The sequence below is a fragment of the Pteropus medius genome, unplaced genomic scaffold, assembly GCF_902729225.1.
Source record: "Pteropus medius unplaced genomic scaffold, Ma_sr-lr_union100, whole genome shotgun sequence".
Lineage (NCBI taxonomy): Eukaryota > Metazoa > Chordata > Mammalia > Chiroptera > Pteropodidae > Pteropus > Pteropus medius.
Window position 1 is genome coordinate 1,955,903 of NW_024347793.1, and position 11,995 is coordinate 1,967,897.

General features: G+C 48.1%; 1 protein-coding gene across 1 annotated transcript in view; it reads left to right on the forward strand.

Moving 5' to 3' along the window:
- Positions 1-1,172, forward strand: part of TNFSF9 (TNF superfamily member 9) — a 3,401-nt gene extending 2,229 nt beyond the window's left edge. The window contains exon 3 of the mRNA XM_039878519.1: positions 74-1,172. Within this exon, the coding sequence (XP_039734453.1) occupies positions 74-540 (467 nt within the window). The 3' untranslated portion in view covers positions 541-1,172. The remainder of the gene's footprint in view (positions 1-73) is intronic.
- Positions 1,173-11,995: the final 10,823 nt, after the last annotated feature.

The window sequence follows — 11,995 nt, forward strand, 5'->3', positions numbered from 1 at the left end:
TCTCTCAGAGCCCCGACACCCCTCCCCAGGGCTGTGTCCCCACCTACAGTGCTCTCGCTTTTTCCTCCTGCAGCTCTGCTCAGGGAAGGGCTCCTGCACTGGTACAGCGCCGCGGGCCTCAAGGGCGTGTACCTGGCCCCTGGCCTGAGCTACGATGAGCAGACCCGGGAGCTGGTAGTGGCCGAGGCCGGCCTCTACTCCGTCTTCTTGTACGTGGAACTGCATCGCGTGGTGAACGGAGCTGACTCTGGCTGGGTCTCCACTGCCCTCCACCTGCAGCCGCGGGGTGAAGGGACCGCAGCTCTGGCCCTGACCTTGGACCTGCCGCCTCTGTCCTCGGAAGCCCGCAATTCTGTGGCTGGTTCCCAGGTTGGCCTGCTGCACCTGAGTGCTGGCCAGCGCCTGAGTGTCCACCTGAATGCCACCACCGAGGCCCAGTTTGCCTGGCAGCTTGCACAAGGCGCCACAGTCCTGTGCCTCTACCCAGGACTTCTACCCACCAACGTCCCCATCGGACTTCTCTACCCACAGTCCTCATGAGGTGGGTCCCGCGTACCACTCCCTAGGGAGAGACTGAATTCTGCCTTGCTTTGTTGGGGCCCCTGATGATGGGTCCCAGCTATTCTACCTCACCAGGCTGGGCAGGGTTCCCGGCTGCTCACCCCGGCCTCGAGGACGCTCCGGGTCCTGCTCTCACTCCCACCCCGAGTCAAACCCTTGGTATTTATTCTGAGCCTGAGCTCAGACAGCGGACTTTTTATTAATCAGTTCAACTTATATTTATTGAGCATCTACTACATGCCAGGTACGGTGAAAATGCAGGGCTAGAGACATCGGCAAGCAAAACCGACCTCCCCCAAATCCTTATTTATGTTAGTATGTGAACAATAAAGACTCACCCCGGGCCCCCACAGGATCTGTGGGGCTAGCTGTTGGGAGTCTGCGGAACTCTGTGTGTCGTGTGAGCTTCAGTCATCCGCGCGAGCTTTATTGAGCATCTGCTATGTGTCGGGCACTGTTTTAGGTGTTAGGGACAGGACACACAGCTGTGAACAAGGCAGACCAAAACCCCAGCTTTTGCCAAGCTGACGTCTCATAGGCTGGCTCGACACTGTGACTGGGCCGTGGGGGAGTGTGCGTGGCACTAAACAATAAAATGTTTATAAACTTAATGACTGCTATGTGTTGAACGTTTACTGTGCGCCAGACTGTGAGTGATTGGAGGCTCATAACTACCCTATGCTTGAGGATTTTATCATTTCCATTTTCCTATTATCTATGATCTCGAGGTTATTTTCCTCAACTGTAAATTCGTGGTGGAAATACTTTCTAGTGCAGTTCTGCAGGATGTCGCTTGCCGATTCTGTGTTCAGCGATGTCACACCAGTGACTAAAAATCAGCCACAGGAATCAGCAAACGCTACAAAGTCTGGGCTCGATTTATTGTCACTGTCTAGACTTACAGTGATGGAACAAAGGATGTTAAACATATAGATTAGACTTAAAAGTGCCTCTCATCTGTGCCTGTTAGACTGTGAATACCACACAAAACATCAAGAGAGTCTTCGTCTGGTGTTTTCAAACCATTATCTGATTTAGCAAAGAAGTCCTTCACACCACAGACGAGCAGATGCAGTGTGGACGTCTTCGCCATTCCATTTGACCTTAGTTTTTAAAGGAAAACATCAACCTATGTTCACTTGTCTTGTACCCATTGGTTGGCCGTGAGTACCAGAGTGGGGAAAGTCGAGCCCGGGCCCCCTTCCCAGTATCTGCTCGTGCTGGCTCTGAGGGCGTGTGGGACAGCGGCGGGGCCCCGAGAGGCAGAGGCAGAGGCGGAGGTGGCGGGCAGCAGGTCTCCTGGTCCAAGCGGTCCGAGTGTCTCCGCGGCGCCTTCGCAAAGAGAATCGGGAGGCCGGGGAGACAGCAAGGATAGGCCCAGGAGCGACGCCGTTGGAAGAGGAACAAGCCGTAAAAAAATCTCAACATGAAAAATGCCAACCGATGAAAAAGAGGACGAAAAGGAGCCAATGCTAATAAAGAAGAGCCCTCACCCCCCTCCCGCGGCTGGTGAGTGCTGTGCCTAGAGGAAATCTTAGGCGGTTCCTGTTAGGCAGCCCATCCTGCAGTCTAGATGGGATGCGATTCGGAGGCTTGGAGAGCCACAGGCAAGGACGGAGGAAGAGAACGTGGGAAGGACTGGGGAGGAGGTGAGGCAACTCTTGCAGGAGCCGAGGCGGGGAAAAGCAACTGAGTCGCAGTCTGCGGGCGGTTAGCACCGACCCCCTCGCCATCACCGTCGCGATGAGTTTTGCCTCATGCCTGGAATGCTCGTGTTTTCCCTGAAGTTAACGGGGCAACACAGCTGCTTCCTAAACTTGCATGTTTGTGATGTTCCTTCGTCCTAAACCTTCTGTCGTTACTTGTTTCCTATGGGTCTCCTATTACCAGCTTCGAATTGAATGTTGTGTTTTGACCCAATATTAAGTTTCTGTCAGCAGGGGAGTTTTGCCTAGTGCTGGAAAGATGCTCATTACATATTGTGAAGTAGATAAAGCAATATAAGAAGGCAAAAAAAAAGAGGAAAAGTTGAAGCATTCTGTAAGAATCAACTGACTATACGGGATTTGCAATGAAGAGTGTTTTCTATTTTATTTGTAAACGGTGGGCCACACGATCATCTATGCCCGTAAAATTTATAGCAAACGCACAATTCCATTTCCCCTCTCTGGAGAGCTGCTTGTTAAAACATGTACCAGCACACCACGCTCCCTCTCTCTTCACACCCGGCCAGTTCCCCCGCCCCATAGATTTCGCTACCATGTGGATCTCACGCCCACTGTAAGACTGGCTGGACTTTGGCTCTCCTTACAGGGGTTGAGGTAGACACAGAAGTCTCTAAGTGGCCAAGATGGGCCTTAAGAGGAGAGATGGGAGTGGGCGAGGCGGAGAGGGGAGGTTCTGGTCAGCGGTGGCCAGGAAGGAGTGTGTGGGATGGGCCGTGAAGACGGGGAGGTGGAGGTGAAGGCCGTCTGCCTGACCCGTCCTAGCCCTTCTCAAGGGGTTTTCCCTCCTGAGTGGGCAGAACTGACTGACGTGGAGCTGACACTCGTGAGTATGGCCATATCAGTCATTAAATTATTGTTATTATTATTTTTAAAAAATTATCTTTCAATCGGAGGCGACATACCATATTATTTTATATTAGTTTCAGGTGTACAGCATAGCGGTTAGACATTTATTTAATTTACAGAGCGATCCCCCCGATTAGACTAGTCCCCACCTGGCACCATACATAGTCATGACAATATCGTTGAGCATATTCCTTGTGCTGTGCTTCACATCCTTGTGACTATTTTGTAACTACCAATTTGTTCTTCTTAATCCCTTCACGTTCTTCACGCGGCCCCCAGCTCCATCCCATCTGGCGACCATGAGTTCTCTGCATCTGTGAGTCCACGTCTCACTTGTTTGTTTATGTTGTTCTTTAGATTCCATATATAAGTGAGATCGTATGGTATTTCTCTTTCTCTGTCTGACTTATTTCATTTAGCATAATATCTTCCTGGTCCATCTATGTTGTCGCAAATGGTGAGGTTTCACTTTTTTATGGTTGAGTAATATTCCATTGGGTACATGTACCACATCTTCATTATCCAGTAGCTTATTGGTGGGCACTCAAGTTGCTTCCACATTTTGGCTGTTCTAAATAATGCCGCAGTGAACAAAGGGGTGCATATATATTTCCGAATTAGTGTTTTGGTTTTCTTTGGATAAATACCCAGAAGTGGAATTCTGGGTCATATTGTAGTTCTATTTTTAATTTTTTGAGGACCCTCCAGACTATTTTCCATAATGGCTGTACCAATTTGCAATCCCACCAACAGTGCACGAGGGTTCCCCAGTCATTCAATTATTAATCCAGTTCCAAACTGGTTGGCAAGCGCCTGTTATACCCAGTCCCCATTCCCGAATGCTTCTGGACCCCTAGATTGGCCTTTGTGACCCCGCACCTTAAAGCATTAACACTTTGTGCACCCCCAGAATTCACGTAGGAGGCGTGGTCCCCAGGATCCTTGGTCTAGGATCCAGTGTCAAATCTGATTGGCCAACATCAAACCAGTCTGGCTACGCTGGGTGTTGCCTCTCCTCTGGTGCAAGTGATTGGGCCAGGGTGGACACATGACGCAAGCTGGGCCAATTAGATCTCTGCAGAAACTGTGCGGGTCTGGCGAGAGAGAAGCATGAAAGGGCCCTTGTGGAGAGAGAGAGGAGAGGAAGATGCCCAGGAATTCACAGGTGAGACCACAGAGCCTGGATAGACAGAGGAAGCACTTAGGTTTCCAACTTAACTCTTCCTGGTGACATGGGATACTTAATGATGATTGGGAAACCTATTAGTTTCCTGGGATGCCCTAACATAGTGCCACAAACTTGGTGGCTTCAAACAACAAATATGTATTATCCGCCAGTTCCGGAGGCCGAAGGTCCAAAATCGAGCTGTCGGCAGTAGCGTAGTCCCTCCAAAGTCTCTAGTGAAGACACCTTCCCTGCGTCTTTCAGCTTGCAGTGGCTGCTCGCAATCCTCGGTGTCCCTTGTCCTAGACCTGTGTTACTCCACTCTCTGCATCCATCTTCACACGGCCGTCTTCCCTCTGCGTGTCTCTGTCTTTGCTTCTCTTCTGTTCTTACAAGGACACAAGTCATACTGGCTGTAGGGCCCATATTACTCCAGTGTGACCGCATCTCAATTACATCTGCAGAGACTGTAGCTCCAAATCAGGTCATAATTTGAAGTTCCAGGAAAGACATGAAACTTGGTAGGGGGTGGGAGACACTATTCAACATAGTACGTATAGTATCTCCCTTGGGGGCCATGAGAAACTTGAGCGTCCTCCCATGAGATTCCTTCTGGAGTGCGTTCTTGTTCTGTGCTGTCAAACGACCTTTACGATAGTAGTCCTCAAGGCCGTTGGCATCTTTCCTGGTGGCCTTGGCATCTGAGAGACTGTCCTACTTTCTAGTTTATGTTGGGTCTGAGAATATCCCACAGCAAGGATGCTTAAGCCCCAAATCTTGTAGGATGTTACCAAGACTCAAGACAACAGATAGAATTCTACAATAGCGACAATAACCACAGTTGACATTTATTAATGCTTACTGGTCCCAAACAGTATTTGCTTTGCAAGGACTCTATTAGGAAGGTACTATTCTATGTTTATTCCCATTTTACAAGCAAGGAAACTGAGGCCTAAGTCACACAGCGACTTAGTGGTTGACAGTATAAGTTCTAGAGTCGGGCTTCCTGAAACCTCAGTCGCTTCCAAGTGACCTCATAGAATACATAAAAGTTTGGGTTACATTGGGCCCTCTCCCCAATTCTTAACCCCCAGAACCTCAAAATGTGTCTGTATTAGGAGACAGGGTCTTTACAGAGGTAATTAAGTTAAAATGAGGTCAATGGGCTGGGCCCTAATCCAGTATGACTAGTGTCCTTATAAAAAGGGGAACTTTGCACACACACACACACACACGTGCGCACGGACGCGAAAAACACCATCTAAATGTGAAGACGGCCATCCATAAGTCAGGCCTGGAACAGATCCTTCCCTCACAGACTCAGGAGAAACCAACCCATCTGACACCTCGATTTTGGACATCAGCCTCCAGCACTGTGAAAAAATAAATTTCGTTGTTTAAGCTCCCTAGTTTATGGCAGCCCCAGCAGACTAATATGGAGGGTTACAGGAGCTGATTCATTTCATACACACTCAGTGCACAGTGCCTGGCTCTCGATGGGCACTCAGTACATTTCAGTGGTTATTAGGAGCACACTCACACAGAAAGGAGGTTATAAAAAACACAGTGCTACAATAGGGCGGGTGTTAAAAGCTGATAGACAAGGCCAGTGATACGGAGACAGTATGTAGTGGAAATAGAGTGGTACGTCAGGGAAGTATAACAAAGACGGAACAACACGAAGGTAGAATTCTCAGGTAGTGACACACCAGTATACAGCGGGACTTCTGTAATGGCTCATGGGCATGTTACAGAGAAATAACAGTTCACAGGAGACAGGTTACAGTGACACGGTTGTGATGTTATAAAGACGCCCTTGCCAAGACGGGGGTTACGAAGTCACAAAGTTTCAATTACAAAAAATGGGATGCTGTAAAAACGACCATAGCTTCATAATCTCGCACCCACAATGCTAAAATCCCCAAACAGAAAAATTCCTGCAACTCCTTTGGTAGCCCAAATTGACTGAACCCATGTGGATGTGTCTTTTTTTATTCCTTAGTTCGAGTACTCATAAAGTAGGGGCACTAGTGTGCTTGATTATCGGAACTGGCCCAAAGACTCAGGTTTTTTTTCTTCCTATTCGGGAAAAACCCTCTTCTTTCTACGCTGCGTTTCTCTCATGTGAGTCTCCTATACCACCCACACGAAACGCTTTCCTTCCGACACGTCTACTTACCAAATATGTGGATGTTTTCTCCCACACCAACAGACAATTCTTAGACACTGGCTGGGTGCCCAAGAATTCAACTCAGTTCTGACACCATCTACCCGGTGATAGCATCAGATCCCACAGGTTAAGGGCTTGGTCCCACAAGACTGCACCCCTCTGCTGGCCCCATTCAGAGGCCAATCGAAAGCCCAGGTTGTCACCTGTACTTATGACCAACCAGCTGTAAGTCGGAGGGTCCAATGGCCCCTCCGTGGGCTCGATTAATTTGCTAGAGCGGCTCGCAGAACTCAGGAAAACACTGACTTACGTTTACCGGTTTATTACAGGAGACGCGAAAGGATGTAGATGAGCATCCAGATGACGAGTTCTGCGGGGTCCTAGGAGTTGAGGGGTGTCACCCTTCCCTCGTGGATATGTCCGCCAACCTGGAAGCTCTCTAAAACCCCTACTATCAGGATTTTAAGGAGGCTTCCTCACGCAGGCGTGATTCATTATTAATTCCACTCCCAGCCCTCTCCCCTCTATGGAGGATGGGGGTGGGGGGTGTGGAAGCTGAAAATTACCAGCTTCCCAACACACAGACACACACACACACACACACACACACACACACACACACACACACGGGAAAGCCTTGTTTCACGCCCGGTCCCTCATATGATTCCACGACTGAGTCCCCTGATCTCGAGCCTTGGAAGCTAGATGTGTTTTGGAATCCAGAATTTGCAGTGATAATAGGAACATATGTAGCATATTGCGAGACACAGTATATACGCTGGTCTCTGCCCTGGGTTCTTGGTACAGAGCTCCTAAAACCCTTGTCATTTCCTAGGAGACAGGGCGCTAGGAGCATCTGTCGTTAGGGCTCCTAAACCCTTGTAAATTCCTCAATAATAAGGACACGAGGAACATATTTGGGTCTAATGAGGCAACGCTGCGGGCGGGGCTCCTGGCTGGGGGCCATCAAGAAAGACCAAGGTATGATTCGAACCCTGTCCTCGGGGTTCATCCATGTTGCTGCGTATGGCAGCATTTCCTTCTTTTTAAAGGCTGAATAACATTCATTGTGTAGGTAATACCACGTTTTCTTAATTTTTTTTATCCTTTCATCTGTTGGTGGACATTTAGGTTGTTTCCATATCTCGGCTGTTGTGAATAATGCTTCAATAAACACAGGGGTGGAGATATCTCTTTGGGATCCTGATTTCAATTCTTTTGGATAGATACGCAGAAGTGAGATTTCTGGCTCATATAGAGCACGCATTTTTGAGTCACAGAGAGCTGAGTTCCAGGCCTGGTCCTCCCATTGCTAGCTAAGCTGTGTATCTTTGGGTAAGTGTGTTCACGTCTCTGGGCCTCGTGTCTTCAGTTGTAAAACTGAAACAAACATTGTAGCTCATGGGTTCTTGGGAGTATTAAGTCAGCTGATGGGTTCCCTAACACAGTTCTGGGCACTTGATTCACTATGTGGAAGATGTTGTTATTATTGTATCAGTTGAGTCGTGCAGAGACAGCATTATAAGGTCTGAAGAGCATCAGATAAAGAGAGGATTTGGGGAAGTGAGTTTCAGGTGGAGAAGGCAGCATGTGCACAGGGCCAGAGGCAGGATGGTGGCTAGAGTAGGGGAGAGGGGGATGAGAAGGCCAGGCCACGCCAGCTCGTGGATGCCAGCCACAGCTTTATCCCGAGGACACTGGAGTATTAAGAAGACAAGCAGTCAGATTAGCTTGTTGGAACTAGATCTCTGGCGGGAGTGTAGAGTTTGCATGGGAGGCAAAGAGTGGAGGCAAGGAGGCCCATGGGATCATCCAGGTGAGAGACAGCGGGAGGTTTGGGATGGAGGGCTGGCTTTGAAGATGGAAAGGCAATAGATGCATACAAGAGATAAATGATAAAAGGAACAGGAGTTGGCAAGGCTTTGATGGAGATAGAGAAGCCAAGACTTTTGGCTCATACGATGGCATAGAAAGAGGAAGCATTTATGGATTTGGAGGACCCTGAAAGAACATAGGTCACTTTGGGATATGTGGAATTTCCAGGTTCCTCTGAAGGGACTGAGTGGGAATATCGAGTAGCTTCTGTGGCTGCGAAAACTCTGGCTGGGATGGAAATGTGAGAGTTGTTTGTGTATTTATATAATGGACATTTTGGGCAAGGATAAGCTCTCTTAGGAGAACAAGCGAAGAGGTAGCAGAGATGAGGGTCTAAGATCAAGTGGTGAGGAGCTCCAATCAGCGACAGTTCTGTGGGAAGCCAGGCTGCACAAAGCCTGAGAGAGCAGGCGGACAGGACCGAGGGAAACAAGATCCCGAGGAATCTGTTTCAAGAGGAAGTCGCGGTCGGTGGTGTCCGATACTGCTGAGAGTCAGGATGAGAAGCGAGAATATTTACTGGATTTGAAATCATCAGAATCACAGGTGGTTTTATAAGGGCCATTTTCAGGGACGTGAATGGATCATTTGCATCTGTGTGGTTTGAGGAATTAGGGTGGGATTGCCTCTACAGATAGCTTCTTAAAAACAAGTTCGTCTTGGGAAATAATTTCAGATTGAAAGAAAAGTTATGTGAATAAGAAGAGTACAAAGAACACCTGCATAATCTTTACCCAGTCACCGATCGCCAACGTGTTACCCCATTTGCTTCGTTCTTTGCTCTCTTCCCTTCTTTCCCTCCCACTGTGTTGGAAGTATAAATTGGGAGTATTCATTTAAATGAGTCAGACGAGATCAGGGTTATTGAGAAATAAAACCAGAGGAAACCACAAACTCCAAAGCTGGGGCAGTTCTAGGAAATTCCAAATGTAGTGTGAGTGGATTCAAAAAATGGGAGGAAGTTTTGGGGCATTTATCAAGGTGATTACTTAGAAAGAAATGCAGCGCTAGCCAGACTAGATTCGCTCTCTCTTCTGGCCCATGTGGTAAGCACATCCAAAGGTGTAATTTTCCCTGAGGCTAAATCAGTGGCTATAAAATGTAAGTTGCCCTCACTCCTTTCCTGAGTCTAATTATAGCAAATAGAACAGGCAGGAGAACTGGAATTTTCAATCACAAAGATAAGCAGGCACGTGACCGAAATCAATACCACGAAGGGTTTAAAGATGAAATGTCATTGCTCATTAACATTCTCATTCGAGTGCAAAGGAATCGACTCACCAGAGAATACTGAGATCAGAGAATACTTTTTTATTCGCTCATTTATTTATTCAACAAATGTTTGTCGAAGGGTTTTATAGCGCCAGGGTTTTTACGCAGGCAGATGGCTGCATATCTTTTCAGTATCTTTACTCGACACGTGTGTCACTTGGGTTTTCTAGGAAGCGGATGCTGAAAAGTGTAAGAGGATTATTGAGAGAGAATGACTCACAAGTGGAAATGGGAAGGAAGCAGGACTGGGCAGAAAGAACCTCAGATTACAGTCCAGATCTGACAGAGTTCCAGCCGAGCCAGTATGGAACTCCGAGTGACGATGACTCTGAGAGAAGCCCCGTGCTGGTCAGAAGCCCTCGTGTCCTTGCTGTGATCGTCATGGCCGGGGCTGCTTGGGAAGGGCCAGTTCTGGGGCAGGGCCTGAAGGCCATGGCAGCTGGAAGCGCTCAGGGACTTGTGTTTGAATGGCAGGTCCTTTCTTTAGAGCGATCTGAGTGGTGTCTCTCGCCAGGCTCATTCGAAATTTATTTAATCATCTCAGAAAAAAATGTGTCTTTTAAGAAGTCATGAACTGAGCATTAATTCACATGCGGTACAATTCAGGCGCATTAGGTGTATGGTTAGAAATTAGACTTTATTTTTTAGAGCAATTTTAGCCGATAGCAAAATTGAGCCGAAAGCATAGAGTTCCCATGTGCCTCCTGCCTGCTTGACATGCACGGCCTCCTCAATATGGACATCCTCCGTCACTGATGAACGTACTCTGGACACCTCATGATCACCCAGAGTCCATGGCTTGCGTTGGGGTTCACCCTCAGTGGTGTATAAATGCCTACCAACGTGCACCCACAACTATCGTACCGCATGGAATATTTTCGTTGCCCCCAAATCCTCTCTGCCTCCCCTAACCATTCTTTCCTCTCCCACAGCATTTGTTAAAAACCAAATGGCTTAAGCATTTTATTTGGTTGCAGCTAAGCTCGTTAACACCATATAATGAAAACAGGCAAAGAATAACATTGTAGTTTTTGGTTAGAGTTAAGTCAAAGACCTTCGTTGATAAGGAATCTTCCAGAAATTTCTCTAAGCCGTCTGGTCAGAACTGTCTCTGAACATGACCTTTCTCTGGAAGGTATCGGCATACGTTTGAATGAAATTCAGAATTTTTCGAAATGAGCTCTATTAAAAGACAAGACTAGATGCAAACGAAAACCACTTTAATAGAACTTGCCTTTCCAGAAACGATCATAAATGAAACGAGGCAGTTTGTAAAATGTGGTCCTGAACAAGTCACAGTAAAAAAAAACGTGTATGCAGTTTCCACCTCCTCAGGACAGAGGCTGCTTCTCGCTCCGCCACCTTCGGAAGGAGCTAGGATGGAGGATGGTCTGGGCGCAGGTTCCGTCAGGGGGTGCCGAAAATGAGGCTCACGCAGTTGCATGTGGACCCCTCGTGAAAGGATTTGGGGAAACCTGATCGGGGGATCGAAATCTGTCTTTAATAACTGATACAAAGCCGAAGGGGCTCCTCCCAGATGACCCGGCCGGCCCGTGCTCACCTGCTGTGCTCCCAGGCAAACCCTGAAGCTCCTGCCCCAGGGGACCCTTTCTCTTTGCAGAGGTTCCAGTGTCCAGGGGCTCCTTGTGCGAGAGTGCGCTGGCAGACGCCCGTGTGTGGGCATTTTAAGGCTTGGAGTCAAAGTATTTTTCTTACACGGCAGAGGACATGTGTCCCGTGGCCCGTCCCCGGTCTGGTCTAATTCTTCACTGCGCATTTGCAGACTCTGGACCGCAGACCTTTGCCATGTCATCATAATCACATCTAATGTCCATCCTGATTCGTATTCTGCGTCTGGAGACACAGTGTTTGTATTTAGCAATACCTGCACACAGGACAAACGATGCAGTCACAAGACATTAACGACCTCCTGCAGACCAAGCAAATGTTTCAAACCATAATTGTCGTGCACCGAATTCACAGCCGGAACCCACGAGATGAAAAAAATGTGCGCAAGCCGCATAATAACATGTCTTTAGGAGATGCTCGAATTATTCCAGCTTGTCGGGGGGGCGAGGGTGGGCTGGTCCCTCTTCATCCGGGGGGAGTGTGGACAGCTAGGTGCAGTGAGTGCCAAGGAGCCCAGGCTGGCTTTCCCAAGCACAAGCTTCATTCTGATTAAGAACAGCTTCAGTTTTTAAAAAAATTTTCCATAACAGTGAACATTCAGTATTATCTCTGTTTCAGGTGTACCACCTAGCAGTTGGACATGTATATAACTTAGGAAGTGATCCGCCGGTGGGCCTGGTCTCCGCCTGGGGCCAGCGCAGTTGTCACAGTAGCTCCCCATGCAGTGCTTCACATGCCCTGGCTGTTCTG